Source organism: Bufo bufo, chromosome 4 (genome assembly GCF_905171765.1).
Source record: "Bufo bufo chromosome 4, aBufBuf1.1, whole genome shotgun sequence".
NCBI classification, from domain to species: Eukaryota; Metazoa; Chordata; class Amphibia; order Anura; family Bufonidae; genus Bufo; species Bufo bufo.
Window position 1 is genome coordinate 162280106 of NC_053392.1, and position 23156 is coordinate 162303261.

The 23156-nt window shown below is 43.0% G+C and overlaps 1 protein-coding gene across 2 annotated transcripts in view; it reads right to left on the reverse strand.

Moving 5' to 3' along the window:
- Nucleotides 1-23156, reverse strand: part of TRPC1 (transient receptor potential cation channel subfamily C member 1) — a 193231-nt gene that overhangs the window by 21689 nt on the left and 148386 nt on the right. For both annotated transcript variants that reach the window (XM_040428059.1, XM_040428058.1), the window contains 2 exons: nucleotides 14677-14878; nucleotides 13836-14030 (listed from right to left, as the gene is read on the reverse strand). In XM_040428059.1, the coding sequence (XP_040283993.1) occupies nucleotides 13836-14030; nucleotides 14677-14878 (397 nt within the window). The remainder of the gene's footprint in view (nucleotides 1-13835; nucleotides 14031-14676; nucleotides 14879-23156) is intronic.

Consider the following 23156-nt stretch of genomic DNA (forward strand, 5'->3'; position numbering starts at 1 on the left):
AGACAGCCTCGAAACCTTAGGGATTTAGAGATGATCTGCAAAGAGGAGTGGACCAACATTCCTCCTAAAATGTGCGCAAACTTGGTCATCAATTACAAGAAACGTTTGACCTCTGTGCTTGCAAACAAGGGTTTTTCCACCAAGTATTAAGTCTTTTTTTGTTAGAGGGTTCAAATACTTATTTCACTCAATGAAATGCAAATCAGTTGCTATCTTTTATTTAAAGTTATTTTTTCGATTTTCCTTTTGATGTGCTATCTGCCACTGTTACAATAAACCTACCATTGAAATGATACTGTTCTGAGACTTTTCATTTCTTTGTCATTGGACAAACTTACAAAATCAGTGAGGGGTCAAATAATTATTTCCCCCACTGTACCTGCTTCCACAAAATACTGATTGAGGGGTGCGATATACCTGCTTCCACAAAATATTGATTAAGGGGTTCTATATACCCGTTTCCACAAAATACTGATTGAGGGGTGCGATATACCTGCTTCCACAAAATACTGATTGAGGGGTGCAATACACCTCCTTCCACCAAATATTGACTAAGGGATTCTATATACCTGCTTCCACAAAATACTGATTAAGGGGATTGATATGCCTGCTTCCACGAAATGATGATTAAGAGGTTTGATATTCCTGCTTCGACAAAATATTGATTAAGGGGTTCTATATTTCTGTTTCCACAAAAAACTGATTGAGGGGTGCGATATACCTTCTTCCACAAAATACTGATTAAGGGGATTGATATACCTGCTTCCACCAAATATTGATTGAGGCCTGCGATACACCTGCTTCCACAAAATACTGATTAAGGGGATTGATATACCTGCTTCCACCAAATATTTATTTAGGCCTGTGATACACCTGCTTCCACAAAATACTGATTAAGGGGGTTGATATACCTCCTTCCACAAAATATTGATTGAGGCCTGCGATACACCTGCTTCCACAAAATACTTATTAAGGGGTTTGATATACCGGATTCCACCAAATACTGATTGAGGCCTACGATATTCTTGCTTCAACAAATACTGCTCTTCTCTAGGGACTTTGGCACAGGGTCATTTTGAAAATGACAGGCAGAGAGGCAGGCCGTTCCGCAGGGGTGGTAGGGGTTGGGCAGTTGCACCAGGCCGAATGCTAAGTGGGAAGTTGGAGAAGGTGCGTGCGATTACGTCAAAGGATGCACCAGAGTTGGTTGAGTGGCTCACTCAGCCTTCCGCTTCTGCACCCTCCTCATCCTCTGTATCTGCACCCTCCTCACTCTCTGCTGTGCGCACCTCCAAAGACACCACCACCATAGCCTCTCCACTCGAGTCAGAGGAATTATTTTCCCATCCATTCCCAGACCTTACCGATGCGCAGCCATTCTTGGCATCGGATGAGGAATAGGAGGTAGCAAAAGCAACCACACAGCGGTCTGGTGACAGTTCTCAGATCAGCCCAAGGAGGGTGGTCCCGGCTGTTGCTGCCTACTCCGAGATCTCTAATGTCAGTGGTGGTGAAGGTGACGATTATGACGTGTTGATGGATGTCACGTAGGTGCCCACAAGAGAGGAAGAGGAGGGGAGTTCAGAGGGAGAGACGGAGCAGCAGATAGGGAGGAGAAGGAGGAGAAGCAAGCAGAACTCGCAGTGCACAGGAGGCAAAAAAGCAGACTGCAAATGTATCTGGAGCGAGTCATCCACCATGCATGGTCACATCTTGCGCTCCCAGAACGCTTGCACATGGCTCCACAGTGTGGGCTTTTTTTAACGTGTCAGCTGCTGACAATGGTGTTGCCATCTGCAGCCTGTGCTGTCAACGCATAAGTCGCTGTAAGCCCAACACTCACCTAGGAACGACTGACTTAAGAAGGCACCTGGCCTCCCATCACCGAGTCCAGTGGGAGCAACGCCGTCAGAACCCACAAAGCCACACTTACGGCGCTCCACATCCTGCCTCTTCTCCTCTCTCTTCCCATTTGTCCTCCACTCCACCTTCCACCGTGCCATCGTCACGTTCACCTGGCAGAAGGCAGGCTTCTGTGTCCTAAATGTTTGAGCGTAAAAAGTTGATGACGCCGGATAACCCTCTTGCCCAACGGCTGACCGCTGGCTTGTCGGAACTGCTAGCCCACCAACTACTGCCATATAAACTGGTGGACTCGGAGACCTTTAGAAAATTTGTGGCCATTGGCACACCTCAATGGAAAATCCCCAGAAGGGCATTCCAGAGCTATATGGCCAATATCAGTGGCAAGTGAATATATCTCTGGCACACAGTGTCGGTGCCAAGATACATCTTACCGCAGACACGTTGTCTAGCAAACATGGGCAGGTAAGGTTCATAACATTTACTGCCCCCTAGTGAACCTTTAAGCATGCAACCCGTGGCACCTGTGTGGATTTGGTGTTACCGCCACGGATTGCATGCAGGCCTGCCTCTTCTTCTCCTCCTCCTACTCCATCCTCCGTCTTCTCCTCGGCTGACTCCTCCTTTTCTACTGCTACCGCCTCTTCCACTGCACCCCCCAAGCTTCCCAGAACCTATTCAACGTGCCAGGTGAGACGTTGCCATGCTGTGCTGCGGCTGTTGTGCCTGGAAGCCAAGAGCCACACTGGTCCTGCACTTCTTTCAGCTTTGCGGTCACAGGCCGATCAGTGGCTAACCCCACTCAATTTGACAGTTGGTAAAGTGGTGTGCGACAACGATGCCAATCTGCTTAGCGCTCTGAAACAGGGCAAAATGACACACGTGCCGTGCATGGCACAGTCCTGAACTTAGTCGTGCAGCGATTCATTGCCAAATACCCCAGGGTCCAGAACGTCTTGCGGCAGGCCAGGAAAATCTCTGGGCATTTTAGAAGATCTTAAACGGCCATGGCTCGCCTTGCTGACGTTCAGCGGCGATACCACCTGCCCGTCAGACGTCTGATTTGTGACAGCCCGACACGCTGGTACTCCACCTTATATATGCTTGATAGGCTGCTCCAGCAGCCACGTGCCGTTAACGACTACTTGTACGAACTCTGCAGCAGGACAGGTTCTGGGGAGCTTGGTTTCTGTTCACCGCGTCAGTGGCTGCTCATGCGCGACACATGCAGACTTCTGCGGCCATTTGATGAGATCACCAAACTGGTCAGCCGCAGCCAGGGCGCCATCAGTGACATCGTACCTTGCGCCTTCTTTCTGGAGCGTGCATTATGTTGTGTCATTGATCAAGCCGTCGAGGAGCAGGAGCTGGAAGATGAGAAAGTCGCAATGCTGAATGAATTCCCAGGGGGTGGGCTACTCCATCTGAGACAAGTCAGCAGGAGTATGAAGAGGAGTCAGAGGAGGATGGTGGCTGGGGGGAGGAGTAGGGGGAGCAAGAAGAGCAGGCTTTGATGGGGACTTTAAACTCTTCGGGGATCCCTGGTGTTCGTGGCTGGGGGGAGGAGCCCGAGGATGACATTCTCCTGGGCGATGAGCAGGAGCCAGGGCACTCCACCGCTTCCAATTTAGTGCAAATGGGGACCCCCGTATAAAAAGCATAAAGGGCAAGGACCAGTACTGGGTGGCAACGTACTTAGACCCCCGGTACAAATACAAAATGGCGGACATGTTACCAGCATCACAGAGGGCTGGCAGAATGCAGCAATTTCAGGCCTTGCTGTGAGAGATGCTGCATTCTGCTGTTGCGGGCGCTGGCAGAGGAATTTCCACCCACAGCGAAACAGGTGCAGGTACCAATCCTACTGCGCCTACAAGAACAGGGCAGTTTGAAGATGTGTTGGTCACTTTGGATATGAGATTATTCTTGCAGCCAACCCATTGACAGCCGCCCTCGGATCCAGCCTCAGGGAATGCCTAGACTGACAGGTGTCCGACTACATCGGGTTAACGGCCGATGTGGATGCTCTGAGAAGCTGGGTTGACTACTGGGTGTGCAGACTTGACCTGTGGCCAGAGCTGGCACAATTTGCCATGGAACTCTTGGCTTGCCCCTCATCGAGTGTCCCGTCCGAAAGGACGTTCAGTTGAAGGAGGGATCGTGACCGATAAGCACACTCGCCTAGCTCACGACAGTGTGGACTACCTCATATTTCTAAAAATGAATGAGGCATGGATCTCGAAGGAATTCAACACCTGTGACAACCATGTGTAATCGAATTTCCTCATGCCAGCCCACACATATCCGCCACCACACAGAACAAAGAATGGTCCTTGTCTTATGTATATACAGCGGCATAAAAGGCCTTTTCTGTCAGGTGAATGCCTAATTTTTGGGGCCTGTACTCCACTGGCCTACAGTAAAATTGTTATTCAGTGCCTGCCTAATGTACCTCTGGCCACATAATCACTTGTTCTTTTCTGTCAGGTGAATACTTAGTTTTTGGTGCCTGTACTCCACTGGCCTACAGTAAAATTGTTATTCAGTGACCGCTTAATGTACCTCCAGCCACATAATCACTTGTTCTTTTCTGTCAGGTGAATGCCTAATTTTTGGGGCCTGTACTCCACTGGCCTACAGTAAAATTGTTATTCAGTGGCCGCCTAATGTACCTTCAGCCACATAATCACTTGTTCTTTTCTGTCAGGTGAATGCCTAATTTTTGGGGTCTGTACCGGCCTACAGTAAAATTGTTATCCACTGACCGTCTAATATACCACCAGCCACATAATCACTTGTTCTTTTCTGTCAGATGACTGCCTAATTTTTGGGGCCTGTACTCCACTTGCCTACAGTAAAATTGTTATTCAGTGACCGCCTAATGTACCTTCAGCCACATAATCACTTATTATTTTCTGTCAGGTGAATGCCTAATTTTTGGGGCCTGTAGCGGCCTACAGTAAAATTGTAGGTTCGCACGATTCGTCCATCACTATTGATTGACCTATCTTACAGATAGGTCATTAATATGGGCAAACTGGGCTTCCCCTTTAAGCTGCATTTCTTCTTTGTATCCTCATGCCTTTTAGGGTATAAAATGTGAAAGGAAAAGGCCCTGGCATGTTCATGGGGCTGTGTACAATGTAGGAACTTGCTGTGAAGGAAATCATTTCAAGAGCAGCCTTTACAGAGCCTGTCTTGGATTTTTCTAGTGTTAGGTCTCCCGTCCTTCACATGTTTTTAATGAAAAGCTGAGATGCCGGTGTTATATTTCACTCTAAAAAAGACTGTTGGGGTGATCATTTATTAAATAGTGCACATCCCTTAGTAAATGTGGTGTATTTTAGACTGTCCTAAAGGCAGAAGATTAAGTCTATGGTGGGAATTTATGTAAATATATACACCTACAAAAGTAAAATTTGTGTGAAAGCAGCATTTTGCACAAAAATATACAATCTTTTAAAATGTTATGCCATAGAAAGCAGGTGGAGCTTATAGTTAGGCTGTTCGTTCACATGGCCTACCAGAAGATGCACCAAATGTATTAGTATTTAGAGGTTGTTTTGGTGGGAAGCACATGGATTACTACAAGTCCCATTCAGAGGAATGGAACTGACTTTCAGTCACATACATTTTCTGCAATAAAATTGGCTGTGTGTGAAGGCACCCTAAAAGTTATAGGTCATGTCCCTCCCAGTAAGCCACACCTACATTTTCAACTTTTGCCAAACATGGTGAAAGAGGCAAAACTTGTGCTTAAAATGCAACTTTTTGCAAACTTGAAAAGCTGCTGATAAATTCCCACTGTGATGATTTTTATTATATTAAATTGTTTAATGGTCATGTATAGTATTTCTGCACCAAGTTAATAATTCCCCTAGCTTTACTGATCTGAAGGAATGATGACCCACATTTAAAAATGTGAAGGCACAGAGATCTTGTTGTAAACTGTGCCCAAATTTGGTGCAAACTGACACAATGTGACAAATATAGGGAGCAATATATGAATGGCTTTGCGCAAGAACGTGTATGAAGTGTTTGAGACTGTTTTAATGTGGTCTGTGCCATTCCTAGCATTTTGTATTTACTAAGGGGTAGACAGATGTTTTGTGGGCGCAGTTAAATTTTTAGCCAGATTTAAAACTTGTGACATTTGAAATGTTGAGCAAAAAGTTTTTTACTCCCTGCCTTCCAAGAGTCAGTTTTAAATTTTTTCATTCACAAGTCATATAAGGACTTGTTTTGTTTCAGTTTTTTATATTTTTTATTAAATTTTTTGGGGAGATGGATCAACCAAAAAAACAGCACTTCACCCATTTAGATTTATTTTCCTTTACACATATAAATGCTATTATATTTTAATAGTTCGGTCATTTTCAGGCCTTAGGCTATATGCACACGACCGTGGTGTGTTTTGTGGTCCGCAAAACATGGATGGCGTCCGTGCCGTTCCGCAATTTGCAGAACGGCACGGACAGCCTGTAATATAACTGCCTATTCTTGTCCTCAAAGTGCGGACAAGAATAGGACATGTTATATTTTTTTTGCGGTCCACGGAATGGAGCAACGGATGCGGACAGCACACGGAGTGCTGTCCGCATCTTTTGCGGCCCTATTAAAGTGAATGGGTCCGCATCCAAGCCGCAAAAACTGCGGCTCGGATGCGGACCAAAACCACGGCCATGTGCATGTAGCCTTATTCTCATTGTTAGCTCTGTAAAAATCTGAATGAACTGAATTCTCCTAGTGCTGCCGTGGTACCCATAGTAGTTGTGTGCTCAGCTTGTATGGTAAAGATGTAGCAAATGTTAACTTGACACTTAGCAAACTTTCACTTGACTTTTGCATTGTTTTTTTTTTTGTGTTAAGTGACAATTTTGCTGCAATAGTTTATTAAGCATGTTGTGTCAAGTTAGGTACATGTGTACGTATGTCACTGTTCCAAGTGTTGTGACCTCTTTTTAGAGTAGATTTGATAAGGTACAAATTGTGACAAATTTTATCACATGGCATGCAACTTTTTGAAATGAGCCCTAGCACAATCTAGACACTTTCCACAAAATGCATCTGTTTCCAAATGTGCCAAAATTAAGAACTGGCGCGTGACATTTATTAAATTTGGAACAAAAGAAAATGGGTCAAACAACAGCAGACACTCCAAAAATCCACGAATAAAAGAAAGTTACATGGCACTATCCATAAAGATAGTCTGCTTTTTTTATTTCATATTGTGCAAAAGCAGGATGGGTGGAAGAAGCAGGAGAGCAGGCAGCCTACAGGTGTTTCACGGCAAGGCCTTGAGTGTCTGCTGACGCAAAATGGCTGTAGGCTGCCTGCTCTCCTGCTTCTTTCTGCCCTCTTGCTTCTGCACAATATGGAATAAATAAAAGAAGATTATCTTTAGGGTCTATTCACACATCCGCAATTCCATTCCGCATTTTGCGGAACGGAATTGCGGACCCATACATTTCCATGGGGCCACACGACGTGCGGCCCCAATCGGAATTGCGGACCCGCACATTGCCGCTGTCCGTGGATCCGCAAAACACACACGGATGTGTGAATGGACCCTTATGGTGAGTGCCATGTTGTTTTCGTCTATTCATGAATTTCTTTATGGACTTTGGGGGTCATTTATCATACTGAAATACGCCTATTTTAGGCGTATTTCAGGCACAGATTGAGGCGCAACGGTTAGCTGCGCAGTAATCTACGACTTTTCCCCACTCGCGCCAAGTCTTGTGGGTGTGGTGTATGGGCGGGGAAGAGCCAGCAGGCCAGTCTCATTTACCATTTTCTACACCTGTTTCAGGTGTAGATAACGGTCTAAATGTAAGACAGCTAAAGGCTATAGGGCTTTATTAAGACCGGCGTCTAAAACAGCGTTTTGCCCCTTGCTTCTTTAAATTAAGTACCACCATAGTATACATGTGGCCCTGACCCTTTATATAATACTGTAAAATTTCTTCATAGTGGACAGTGCCAAAGGTGAATTTGTTTTCATTTTGGATTACACTCCCTAAGGGGGTAATGTATTATGAGGGCAATATTCAAAGTAACTTTTTGGATCAATTTACCACTGGATTCTTCACCATTTGTTAAATTTCTTGCACAAATTACCTAGTGTCTAATGCTTTCTATTATAAAGATGCCATCACCTTCTTCTCCACCAGGCGACTGAAGTAGACTTGAGTGATTTTTGGGCAACATTTTAAAAAGTTGCAATTGATAAATATGGGTAAATATGTAACTCTGCCCACAAAATATCTGTGTGCCCGTGTTGCCAGGCATGGAACAAATCACAAAAAAAAAAAGAGACAAATTCTTCAGAAATATTTTGCTAAATTTACTCCACCAACAAAACAACCAAAAATACTCCACTCCCCTGTGGAAAATGTCTAGGTTGTGGTCGGAATATATCTGCTCTACTGTATATAGCTCACCAAGGGGCATGGTAAAAAAGGTAGAGACGTGTGTTAGCAGTAAGGGGTGTGTCCTGACATTTTACACCAAAACTGTGCAATAATTCTGGCGTAAAGTTCTGTGGCAAAGGAAGTTTAGGCAAAAGTGTATAGCCATGCACCAAACTTATCATCTAGTCTGAGCCACGGTGATAAATTTGGTGCATGTCTAGACTGTCTGACCAAAGGGATAATGTATCAAGTGCACTTTTCCAGAAAAATAGAGTGATTTTGCCAGTTTTGTCGGTGAAGTAGGCATTTACAAACTGATGACACATTTTGCAAATTTATTATTGCAACTTTTTGCACGGGGCGGACCCCAAAATGTTGCATCTGCATGTGATCATGCTTGGTTCACCTCCACAGTATCTCCCCCTGGATTATGTTTACTGAAAATGTGTACTTTTATTAATTTTTTAGTATATTTGGACTATTCTGCATGAATATATTCTATATTCACTGCACGTAAGTGAAGAAAAAAGTAAAACAAAGGCTGGAGCATACTGTTGTACAATTTCTAGTGGATTCTAGTTACATGAGGTTGGGAGCCTGATAAAAAAATTTAGGCCCCTTTCATACGGGCGAGAATTCCGTGCAGGTGCAATGCGTGAGGTGAACGCATTGCACCCGCACTGAATCCAGACCCATTCACTCCAATTGGGCTGTGCACATGAGCGGTGATTTTCACGCATCACTTGTGCGTTGCGTGAAAATCGCAGCATGCTCTATATTGTGTGTTTTTCATGTGATGGACCATGTGATGAGCGCAGTGACGTCATCAAAGGTCCTTTAGCCAGGTCCTGAAGAAAGTAGAAAGAAGAGGAGATCCGCTACGCGATTAAGTGGATGGGGTGAGTTAAATTTGTTTATTATTTTTAACCCCTCAATGGACATGTTATACAGGGAAAATAATAAAATCTACACAACACCGATCCCAAACCAGAACTTCTGTGAAGAAGTCCGGGTTCGGGTCTGGGTACCAAACATGCCGATTTTTCTCAAGCGCGTGCAAAATGCATTAAAACGCTTTGCACTTGCGTGGAAAAATCGTGCATTATCCCGCAACGCACCCACATCTTGTCCGGCCCTCACAAGCAACGCCCGTGTGAAAGAGGCCTTACAGTACTTACTCTTACAGTACTTCTGATCTTCAACAATTTTTTTCCCCATCCTTTTCAAATTAGAAGGCATGTGTCATCAGAAAACAGCCTGGTTTAGATCACGTTTTTTTTTTTTTGTTTTTTTTAAATTCTTGGTGATATTTTCAATTTCCCATGTCACTATATTTAAAGAAAAATCCTGCAGTTTTCACACTGGTCTCTAAGCCTAATAATATGTCAAGGCTCCCTGTTCTGTGGAGATCCCTCCTCAGCAGTCATCTCATCACAGGCAGGTATACAATGACAGATATTACTAATATATAGATAACACAGGATATGCCATTCACAGTAGGTGATGTCACAGCTTATCTACTCCCCCTCTCTGCACAATGACCTCTACACAAGTCACAGGGCATGCCTAGAACAGTCTCACATAGATGTCATTTGACTTATGGCCCCATAATCCTGCATAGACAATAAAATAAAAACTTGGTTTTAATTGGTAAAAATATTGGTTTTAGATTTCGGTCAAGACCTTAGAAATAATGCTATTCTACTATGAGGTATACTGGACAGAGGAGTCAGAGCAGGAACAGCTACCGTATGTAACATATGGATTAAATAGGTACACCTCTCTTTAAAACAGGTGTGGAACACCTTCTGAATATCAGCATCTCCTCTTACCATACAGGGAGTGCAGAATTATTAGGCAAGTTGTATTTTTGAGGATTAATTTTATTATTGAACAACAACCATGTTCTCAATGAACCCAAAAAACTCATTAATATCAAAGCTAAATATTTTTGGAAGTAGTTTTTAGTTTGTTTTTAGTTTTAGCTATTTTAGGGGGCTATCTGTGTGTGCAGGTGACTATTACTGTGCATAATTATTAGGCAACTTTAACAAAAAACAAATATATACCCATTTCAATTATTTATTTTTACCAGTGAAACCAATATAACATCTCAACATTCACAAATATACATTTCTGACATTCAAAAACAAAACAAAAACAAATCAGTGACCAATATAGCCACCTTTATTTGCAAGGACACTCAAAAGCCTGCAATCCATGGATTCTGTCAGTGTTTTGATCTGTTCACCATCAACATTGCGTGCAGCAGCAACCACAGCCTCCCAGACACTGTTCAGAGAGGTGTACTGTTTTCCCTCCTTGTAAACCTCACATTTGATGATGGACCACAGGTTCTCAATGGGGTTCAGATCAGGTGAACAAGGAGGCCATGTCATTAGATTTTCTTCTTTTATACCCTTTCTTGCCAGCCACGTTGTGGAGTACTTGGACGTGTGTGATGGAGCATTGTCCTGCATGAAAATCATAGTTTTCTTGAAAAATATGCACAGGCGTTGTAGGGAGGTCATACAGGCACGTGGAGGCCACACACACTACTGAGCCTCATTTTGACTTGTTTTAAGGACATTACATCAAAGTTGGATCAGCCTGTAGTGTGTTTTTCCACTTTAATTTTGAGTGTGACTCCAAATCCAGACCTCCATGGGTTGAAGAATTTGATTTCCATTTTTTATTTTTGTGTGATTTTGTTGTCAGCACATTCAACCAGGGCTGGGACAAGGCCATTTGGTGCCCAGGGCGAAGATGGCAAACTGCCCCCCCCCCCCCCCCGTTTTTAAGAAAGAATCAATGTTGTTTCAAAACAAGAATATACTTAAAGCAATAGAACAAAGGACAGTGGGACTTTGAAAGTCACAGACACTATAAAGTTCCCCCCCATCATCATGTGCCAGTATAAAGTCCCCCCCATCATCATGTGCCAGTTTTGTAATAAGCCCCCCCAATGTGCCAGTAACACTATTGTAAAAAAAAACAAAAAAAAAACACTTATACTTACCTAAGTGTCAGCGATGCGATGCAGCCTCTTCCTGTGTCCCACGCTGTAATGTAAGGCTCAGGCGGCACGATGACGTCATTGCGCCGGCCTCTGATAGGCTGCCGGCCTAGTGCCTGCAGCCAGGGGCGTACATAAAAATCACTGGGCCCCATAGCAGGAATCTAAATTGGGCCCCCATTCCCCTTTTATAGCCCCTCCCTTTGTTCCATGAACTATTCTTGCTGCTGCGTTTTATAATTTATGCCATCAGGGCCGGAATGGGATTACAAAACAGCCCTGGCACACAAAAGAGGTATAATAGATGCAGATGTATATTATATACAGCAGTGTACAGTTATGTGAGGTACGCGGTATAATAGATGTAGTGTGTACAGGTATATAGTATATTCCCTAGTGTTCTGATATGTGAGGTACAGGGTATAATAGATGCAGTGTGTACAGGTATATAGTATATACAGCAGTGTACTGATATGTGAGGTACGGGGTATAATATATGCAGTGTATACAGTATATACAGTAGTGTAATATGTGAGGTACGAGGTATAATAGATGCAGTGTGTACAGGTATATAGTAAATACAGCAGTGTATTGACACCTCGTACCTCACATATCAGTACACTGCTGTATATACTATATATCTGTACACACTGCATCTATTATACCTCGTACCTCACATATATAGTATATACAGAAGTGTACTGATATCTGTACACACAGCATCTATTATACCTCATACCTCACATATCAGTGCACTGCGGTATATACTATATATCTGTACATATTGCATGTATAATACTGTGTAATATATGCAGTGTGTGTGCATGTATGTGTGTATATATATATATATATATATATATATATATACAGAGCAGTGTATTGATGTGACACATAGAAGGTATAATACTGTAGATGCAGTGTTTATAGAAATATGTGGTCAGTTATGCATTATAGTCACTGTGAGGTACATGAGGTAGTGGTAACTGTCTGAAGTAGTATACATGAGTGAGCAATGAGTAAAAACAGGGCATGGAGGGGGGGGGGTAAATGATGAAAAGTGGAGGACCTCCTCTTACCTCTCCATTCCAGTCTGTATGGATCAATACAGAGCTGCTTGTGAACTTTTAATACTTGCTGTTAGGGGTTGAAGGACCTGTGATGATGTCATCACAGGTCCTGGCAGATGTACCTTTGAAACCTAGGAACTACACCATTTTTGGTGCAGTTCCTTTGCTAGATTCTGCAGGACCTGTGATGTTGAAGATGATGTCATCACAGGTCCTGGCAGATGCACTGTTCTAACCTGGGAACTACACTTTACACTGTGCAGTTCCCTTACAGGACCTGTGATGACATCATCAAAGGTCCTTTAGCTTTAGAAAGGTAAACAGGAGTAATTAGGGGGCGGCCTGCAGCCTATCAGAGGAAAGGGAAGGGACACGCCTCTCCCTCCCCTGCACCTCCGCTGGCACAGACAGTTTACAATGGAGATGAGCGCAATGGAAGCGCTCATCTCCCTGTGCCCGGCGGCGGCTGCTCACTTGGGGGGGGGGTCATTTTAGTTGGGGGGGCACATGGGGGGGCACAGCATGATGTAGGGGGGGCCGTGGCTGGCACTTCACCTGCGCCCCCCTCCTGTCCGCAAATGGTAGCGCCCAGGGCACCCGCTCCTTCGGCCCCTGCCTTGTACCGGCCCTGCATTCAACTATGTAAAGAACAAAGTATTTCAGAAGAATATTTAATTAATTCAAATCTAAGATGTGTTATTTTTGTGTTCCCTTTATTTTTTTGAGCAGTGTATATTTTGTACCTTCGTAGCACATGTTGTTTAAAATCAAATGGTACCACCGAATCCAAAAATCCTTTTTAATTCCAGGTTCTAATACAACAGGGGGTGGGGGGATATACTTGATGTCACTATACTTGCAAGTCACCATAGGTCTATTGGCTTCCCATGAAATTAGCCCAATTGTGAGTGTGTGTTGAGAAATTAGATTGTGAGCCTCACCGGTGACAGAGTCGTGATTGATGACAATCTCAGTACAGTTCTGCAGAACAATATGGGCACTATATAAGAACTACAGCACCTGATCTTCAGTAGTCGTGGCTGTTATCAAACTGATAACAATATGGCTTAAATAAGCATTTATAAAGTCAGGAGATCAGAGATAAGAGCTACACATGAGCCATCAGATGATGGGATTCAATGAAAACAGAAACTGACAACCTGATTTTCAACAACAGACTGATTTTCAACCCTGTATCTTAGAAACGGAAGAACATTTTTAATAAATACCAACTGAAAAAATATATTTTTTTAGCCTAAAATGCAATCATGAAAAATTCTCCTAAAAGGTGTACATAGCCTTTAAGTAAAAAAAGAAATAATTCTTGGAATAGGCTTCTTCTATGCTGCATTCCTTTTGTAAATCCTTGATATATATTTGGAAATTCTTGGAGGGTTAGCTTAGACTTGGATCTAAGGTTATATTAAAGGGATTTATGCTGTCTGGAATAGGTTAGAAAACAATTACTGGTCTTACCTTGAGACTGTTCTGTCGCTTGACCCTTCCTGATGGAGTGTGGGAACAGATCCACTTGCTCAGACTGTTGAACAGATAGCATACAGTCTTGGGAGATGGGAGAATATTGAAAGGTGGGGGGAGCGTACATTTGTCATCAAAATAACTCAGCCACAGCTTAGCCCGGGCAAACTTCCACTCTTTATCCTCGTGGTTCTAGGAGGCCGAAGATACCAATAGATCAGACAAAGATAGAGGTTAGGATGTAGAGAACTAGTACACCCAAGGTTATCTGCTTCGTTGGTTTGACCTCGGATCATCTGTATCCAAGTAGGAACAAAGGCATAGCTCCTTTGTCAAAAATGATAATAACTGCAGCAAAGGGTACATACAGTCAGATAACTGTTAATAGAAATAATATCCCCAAGGTCTTTTAGCTAAAAGGGACAGATCATAGTGCCTTGAGCAATACAATTACTACTACTAATAAAAAATAATTATTGTAAAAGTCTCTCATACAATATGACATTTTCACAATTAGAATTATATTTGCCAGTACTTATAAAAGAAAAAGGCAAAAAGAAAAAAGGCCCATATAGCCTCCAAAACGTCCTTTTTTGCCTTAACAGCTAATCTTTTTAATTGGACTTGTCCAACTTGAGTTTTATTTGGATAATAATAACTAACCATTGCCCCGAAAACTTCACCCGAAATATGCCTAATATAGTCGTATTTCAGCTTAATAAATGACCCCCTACATCTTTAGAATACCTACATTTCGTCCCAACAATGGTTTTATTTGTATTATACAATATTAGACCAAATTTAGGACTCAATAAATAAAAATATATAGATAACTTACAGCGATGAGCCGGAAGCTTTTGTGCAGCATTGCTACCAGAAGCTTGGTCAATACAATCACAACCACCACGTTGTATGTGCCAACTATTACTGCTCCCACAAATGACGGAAGTTCATCATTGTAGCTAAATCTGGTTACAAAGAGAGCTACATGTGCCAGCGAGAAAATGTACCAGAACAGGGCATAACATGTGCCAATAAACCTGGAGAAAACAAAAAATAAAATAAAAGTATGGTAAAGTAGTAATTTATGAACACTTCTGCCTATACCACTTGTATGCACAATCACTATCATACATGGAAGCACTCCTAGTACATCTAGAAACAATTTTTTTTTAAATGTAGCAGACTTTGACACTATCGTTTTAGTTTTCTGGTATTGAGATCCGTAATAGGGGCCTCAATACCAAAAAAAACGTTTCAGTTTTGTCAATGGGGACAAAACTGAACAGAACAGAATGCTCCAAAATGCATTCCGTTCCGTTTAGTTGCGTTCCCAGACCGGAGACCAAACCACAACATGTTGTATTTTGCTTTCCGTCCTGGGATGCGGAGCAAGACGGATCCAGGATAACCCCCAATGCAAGTCAATGGGGACGGATCCGTTTTTTCTGCCACAATAGAAAACAGATCTGTTCCCCATTGACTTTCAATGGAGTTAATGACGGATCCGTCTTGGCTATGTTAAAGATAAAAAAATCACAGAAAAAACTAAGATAAAAACATCCTGCATGATATGATATACAAAAGTGCGAATGTCACTGGCCATATTATTGAAGAAAATTACAGAAATAAGATAATTATGCACTTAGTAAAGTAGATGTAGGCATTATACAGGGAGTGCAGAATTATTAGGCAAGTTGTATTTTTGAGGATTAATTTTATTATTGAACAACAACCATGTTCTCAATGAACCCAAAAACTCATTAATATCAAAGCTGAATATTTTTGGAAGTAGTTTTTAGTTTGTTTTTAGTTTTAGCTATTTTAGGGGGATATCTGTGTGTGCAGGTGACTATTACTGTGCATAATTATTAGGCAACTTAACAAAAAACAAATATATACCCATTTCAATTATTTATTTTTACCAGTGAAACCAATATAACATCTCAACATTCACAAATATACATTTCTGACATTCAAAAACAAAACAAAAACAAATCAGTGACCAATATAGCCACCTTTCTTTGCAAGGACACTCAAAAGCCTGCCATCCATGGATTCTTTCAGTGTTTTGATCTGTTCACCATCAACATTGCGTGCAGCAGCAACCACAGCCTCCCAGACACTGTTCAGAGAGGTATACTGTTTTCCCTCCTTGTAAATCTCACATTTGATGATGGACCACAGGTTCTCAATGGGGTTCAGATCAGGTGAACAAGGAGGCCATGTCATTAGATTTTCTTCTTTTATACCCTTTCTTGCCAGCCACGCTGTGGAGTACTTGGACGCGTGTGATGGAGCATTGTCCTGCATTAAAATCATGTTTTTATTGAAGGATGCAGACTTCTTCCTGTACCACTGCTTGAAGAAGGTGTCTTCCAGAAACTGGCAGTAGGACTGGGAGTTGAGCTTGACTCCATCCTCAACCCGAAAAGGCCCCACAAGCTCATCTTTGATGATACCAGCCCAAACCAGTACTCCACCTCTACCTTGCTGGCGTCTGAGTCGGACTGGAGCTCTCTGCCCTTTAACAATCCAGCCACGGGCCCATCCATCTGGCCCATCAAGACTCACTCTCATTTCATCAGTCCATAAAACCTTAGAAAAATCAGTCTTGAGATATTTCTTGGCCCAGTCTTGACGTTTCAGCTTGTGTGTCTTGTTCAGTGGTGGTCGTCTTTCAGCCTTTCCTACCTTGGCCATGTCTCTGAGTATTGCACACCTTGTGCTTTTGGGCACTCCAGTGATGTTGCAGCTCTGAAATATGGCCAAACTGGTGGCAAGTGGCATCTTGGCAGCTGCACGCTTGACTTTTCTCAGTTCATGGGCAGTTATTTTGCGCCTTGGTTTTTCCACACGCTTCTTGCGACCCTGTTGACTATTTTGAATGAAATGCTTGATTGTTCGATGATCACGCTTCAGAAGCTTTGCAATTTTAAGAGTGCTGCATCCCTCTGCAAGATATCTCACTATTTTTGACTTTTCTGAGCCTGTCAAGTCCTTCTTTTGACCCATTTTGCCAAAGGAAAGGAAAGCCTAATAATTATGCACACCTAATATAGGGTGTTGATGTCATTAGACCACACCCCTTCTCATTACAGAGATGCACATCACCTAATATGCTTAATTGGTAGTAGGCTTTCGAGCCTATACAGCTTGGAGTAAGACAACATGCATAAAGAGGATGATGTGGTCAAAATACTCATTTGCCTAATAATTCTGCACGCAGTGTATATTGACAAAGTCCTCACTCTGATATGATAATATCTGAGACACTTAGCCAATATATTTTGATCAAAGCACATCTGAGCCCGCCTACCAAGCGCCAAGGTGGTCTCAGGTCAGGCGGGTCCTACGCTAAACCTACCTAAGCCATTGGGCTTCTATGTTCAGGAGCGCAGACACCGCACATATGGTGTGCTGCTCCTAGTCACCTCCATGTGCATCAAGCAACCAATGGGAGGAGGAGCAAGCACACCTACAGTACAGACCAAAAGTTTGGACACACCTTCTCATTCAAAGAATTTTCTTTATTTTCATGACTATGAAGGCATCAAAACTATGAATTAACACATGTGGAATTATATACATAACAAACAAGTGTGAAACAACAGAAAATATGTCATATTCTAGGTTCTTCAAAGTAGCCACCTTTTGCTTTGATTACTGCTTTGCACACTCTTGGCATTCTCTTGATGAGCTTCAAGAGGTAGTCCCCTGAAATGGTCTTCCAACAGTCTTGAAGGAGTTCCCAGAGATGCTAAGCACTTGTTGGCCCTTTTTCCTTCACTCTGCGGTCCAGCTCACCCCAAACCATCTCGATTGGGTTCTGGTCCGGTGACTGTGGAGGCCAGGTCATCTAGCACAGCACCCCATCACTCTCCTTCATGGTCAAATAGCCCTTACTTTCAAAGTTTTCCCAATTTTTCGGCTGACTGACTGACCTTCATTTCGTAAAGTAATGATGGCCACTCGTTTTTCTTTACTTAACTGCTTTTTTCTTGCCATAATACAAATTCTAACAGTCTATTCAGTAGGACTATCAGCTGTGTATCCACCTGACTTATCCTCAACGCCACTGATGGTCCAAACCTCATTTATAAGGCAAGAAATCCCACTTATTAAACCTGACAGGGCACACCTGTGAAGTGAAAACCATTTCAGGGGACTACCTCTTGAAGCTCATCTAGAGAATGCCAAGAGTGTGCAAAGCAGTAATCAAAGCAAAAGGTGGCTACTTTGAAGAACCTAGAATATGACATATTTTCAGTTGTTTCACACTTGTTTGTTATGTATATAATTCCACATGTGTTAATTCATAGTTTTGATGCCTTCAGTGTGAATCTACAATTTTTATAGTCATAAAAAAAAGAAAACTCTTTGAATGAGAAGGTGTGTCCAAACTTTTGGTCTGTACTATATATATGTACCACCTAATCAAGGCGCTCTATTGGATAGGAAGGGCAAAAGTGCATTATTATCCATATATATGTCCATATATAATGCTTGCATCTACTTTACTAAGTGCATTATTATCTTATTTCTGTGATTTTCTTCAATAATATGGCCAGTGACATCCGCAGATTTGTATATCATACCGTGCAAGATGTTTTTATCTTAGTTTTTTTCTGTGATTTTTTTTTGTCTATGTAGTATTAGCTTGAGGGAGTGGCACCTTCAAGTGTGAATGTGCACCTATTTTATCTTGGGAGTAGCATTTCTCTGCACTTTTGCCCTTCCTATCCAATAGAGCGCCTTGATTAGGTGGTACATATGGGTGTGCTTGGTCCTCCTCCCATTGGTTGCTTGATGCATATGGAGGTGACTAGGAGCAGCACACCATATGTGCGACGTCTGCGCTCCTGAACATAGAAGCCCAATGGCTTAGGTAGGTTTAGCGTAGGACCCGCCTGACCTGAGACCACCTTGGCGCTTGGTAGGCAGGCTCAGATGTGTTTTAATCGAAATATATTGGCTAAGTGTCTCAGATATTATCATATCAGAGTGAGGACTTTGTCCATATATAATGCTTGCATCTACTTTACTAAGTGCATTATTATCATCTTATTTCTGTGATTTTCTATGTTAAAGATAATACAACCAGATCCGTTCATAACGGATGCAGATGGTTGTATTATCAGTAACGTAAGCGTTTTTGCTGAACCCTGATGGATCCAGCAAAAATGCTAGTGTGAAAGTAGCCTTATTCATCACACTGGGTTTACACTGTAAATAATGTCAGATATAGTATGGCTTGCTTGTTTCTCATTTGACAAAACCCATAGTAACATCATTGCACCTATTGCTTTCTATCAAGAGTTACATGCTTGATAGATGTAGATTTTTAACAGTCTACCTTGTACATACAAAGAGCATATACAGTAATGTGAAAAAGTTTTAGGCATGTGTTAAGTTTATTTTTATCAATTAACAAAGTGCAAAGTGAATTAACAACAAATCTAAATCTAAATCCAATCAGTATTTGGTGTGACAACCCTTTGCTGTCAAAACAGCATCACTTCTTCTAGGTACACTTACACCGTTTTTGAAGGAACTCAGCAGGGAGGTTGTTCCAAACATCTTGGAGAACTTACCACAGATCTTCTGTGGATTTAGATTAGCTCAGATCCTTCTGTCTCTATATGTAATCCCAGACAGGCTTGATGATGTTGAGATCAGGGCTCTGTGGGGACATTATCATAAATTTCAGGACTCCTTGTTCTTCTTTACTCTGAAGATAGTTCTAATTGACATTGGGTCCACATATTTCTGCCAGTTCTGAGCAGTTGATGGCACAGCTGAACATCTGATTTCCAAAGTCTGATTTTCATTTTGAAAGTAAGCATGTTAGTTTTTAGCAAATGGAGTTGGGGATTTGGTCAGGGTTAATGGTGTCCTCAAAGATTTTTCAAACTGGTGTAAAGTAGAACTGGCTTAGTTGCCCATAACAAGCCAATCAGATTCCACCTTTCATTTTCCAATGGAGCTGTGAGAAATGAAAGGTGGAATCTGTTTGGTTGCTATGGGATACTGCTAGTTTACACCAGTTTGATAAATCTCCCCCAATGTCATTAAGAACTATCTTCAGCATAAAGAAGAACAAGGAGTCCTGAAAGTGATGATATGGCCCCAACAGAGCTCTGATCTCCACATCATCGAGTCTGTCTGGGACTACATGAAGAGACAGAAGGATTTAAGCAAGCCTTCATCAACAGAACACCTGCAGTTAGTTCGCCGAGTTCCTTCAAAAACTGTGTGTGTACCTAGAATGTACCTACAAGAATTGATGCTGTTTTTAAGGCAAAGTGTGGTCACACAAAATATTGATCAAATTGATCAAATCACTTTGCATTTTGTTAACTGATAAAAATAAACTATTAACGTGTCTATTTTTGAAAGCATTGTTCCTTAGTAGTGATGATCGAGCGCCTTAGTGCTCGGGTGCTCTGTCCGAACACATCGGGATGCTCGGGTTCTCTACCAAGCACCCGAGTATAATGGAAGTCAATGGGAGGACCCGAGCATTAAACCAGGCACCCCCTGCTCTGAAGAGGGGAGGGTGCCTGGTTCATATGAAAAGTTCAGAAATTGATGGAAACACCACTGAAATGGTTCGGGAACAGCATGGGGAGGATGTCTGCATGCATCTTGGACTCCCATGTTGCTGCTGGGAGCGATGTTGTCCGAGTAGTACGGCACTTTTACAGACTGACAATAATACGCACAAAGCCAAAGATAAAATCGATTGTAGAGTAAAAATTGTTACGAAACATTCTTTCCTGTAAATTTACTTGTATATAAAGTACAAGTTCAGTCAAAAATTTTGTTGATTTTCGGAACTGGGGCAATCATTAAGAGGGACGGTTGGTGGCATCCGTATTGTACCGCAAGAGGTGAAATTCTTGGACTGGCGCAAGACGAACCAAAGCCAAAGCATTTGTTGTCATGAATGTTTTCATTAATCAACAATGAAAGTCGGAGGTTCGAAGATGATCCCACAGGCGATCTGGCGGCGTTATTCCCATTACCCGCTGAGCATTTTCTGGGAAAACAAACTCTTTGGGTTCCGGAGGGAGTATGGTTGCAAAGCTGAAACTTAAACTAATTGATGGAAGGGCACCACCAGGAGTGGAGCCTGCAGCTTATATTTACTATGCACGGGAAACCTCACCCGGACACAGAAAGGATTGACAAATTGATACCTCTTTCACGATTCTACGGGTGGTGGTGCATGGCCGTTGTGAGCGGGTGGATCGAGACGATTTTTGTGGTTCATTGCGATAACAAACGATAATACTCTTTCATGCTAAATAGTTACGTGACCCCTGGTGGTGAGGATTGTGTTGACCAGACTCTTGGATAGTGAGACTGGACTTGTAGGTGAGGGCCTGCTGGTGAGCTGACCCTGTAAAATATTGTAGGTGAGGGCCTGCTGGTGAGCTGACCCTCTCAAACATTATGTGCAAGGGCCTGCTGCCACTTTGTTGACTCTGGATAACTTCTGGGTGATCGCACGTCCCCGTGATGTCGACGATCCATTTGGATATCTGCCCTATCAACTTTCGATGTTCTTTTATGCGCCTATTATGGTGACCACAGAAAACGGGGATTCAGGGTTCGCTTCCGGAAAGGGAGCCTGAGTAACGGTTACGGCTACCACTTCCAAGAAAGGCAGGCAGGGGCGCGCAAATTACCAACTCCCGACTCAGGGAGGTAGTGACGATAAATAACAATACAGGACTCTTAAGAGGCCCTGCCATTGGAATGAGTACAAAAAAATTACAGGGAGTGTCATAGGTATTTAGGATGAGGAAACGTTATACAGGAGAGGTACCATAGGTAATGACACTGTTCGCAGTGCCTACGGAAAAGGTACACTGTATCGCACAGAAATACGAGGGCCTGCAGGTGAGCTGACCCTCTAAAAGATTTCCGCTGAGGGCCTGCTGGTGAGCTGACCTTCGAAAAGATTTCTGCTGAGGGCCAGCAGGTGAGCTGACCCTCGAAAAGATTTCCGCTGAGGTCTGCTGGTTAGCTGACCCTCTAAAAGATTTCCGCTGAGGGCCTGATGGTGAGCTGACCCTCTAAAAGATTTCCGCTGAGGGCCTGCTGGTGAGCTGACCCTCTAAAAGATTTCCGCTGAGGGCCTGCTGGTGAGCTGACCCTCTAAAAGATTGTATTTTTTATATCTGCACACTTTACACTAAGATGAGGCGTGGATAATTTAACTGTCTGCAGTGGACACCATCTACGGAAAAAGTATGATTAATGGCCTGCTAATGACTTTCAAAAACATTAGTGGTGATGCTGATAATAGCGTTATCGCTGCTCACCATCTGTGTTGATTCCTCAGAGTTTCTTAAAACCTCACAGAGGTCAGACATTCATGCCCACTCCTCGCTTCTGTTTAGCGGAAGCTGACTGGAAATGCAATGACCATGTAGCAGCTGGTATTCCACTACTGCCCTCTGCTGCTCACAAAGCCTGGCCAACATGTGGAACGTGGAGTTCAAGCTCGTGCTCATATTGCACAACAGCAGGTGAGATGGCAATTTCAAGCGCTGCTGCAACGTTAACAGACCGGCTGAAGCTGACAATGATTTGTGGAAATGTGTACACACGTGGCGCACCTTCACCAGTAGCTCAGGAAAATTGGGGTAGGTTTTGAGAGACCGCTGAACGACTACGTTTAAGACGTGGGCTAGGCATGGGATGTGTGTGAGCTTGCCGAGCTCCAAAGCCGCCACCAAGTTACGCCCATTATCACACACAACCATGCCTGGTTGTAGGTTGAGTGGCGAGAGCCACAGCTCAGTCTGGTCTCTTATCCCCTGCAACAGCTCTGCGGCAGTGTGCTGTTTGTCCCCCAAGTCAGTGGTCCCCAACCTTTTTTGCACCAAGGACCGGTTTCATGCAAGACAATTTTCCCAGGGACCGGGTGGGGCGGGAAGGGGGTGGGGGTTCTGGGGCGGGGCTTAGGGGGTGGGCGGGGCTGACTGATTCACACGCATAACAAAACACAAGGTGCATATTAAAATATATAACACTATATAATGACTATATAAACTGACTCTGGTCTCTGCTGCACTGGTCTCTGCTGCACTGGTCTCTGCTGCACTGTACCGTATTTTTCGCCCTATAAGATGCACCTAGTTTTAGAGGAGAACAATAAGAAAAAAATATTTTCCATTACACCTGAGGTCAGACCAGCAATCAGACCCCCAATGTTAATCAGACCTCAGATCAGACCCCCAATGGCTCAGATCAACCCCCAAACCCTTAGCCATCTATCAGCCCCCAATGTCAGCCATAACCCCC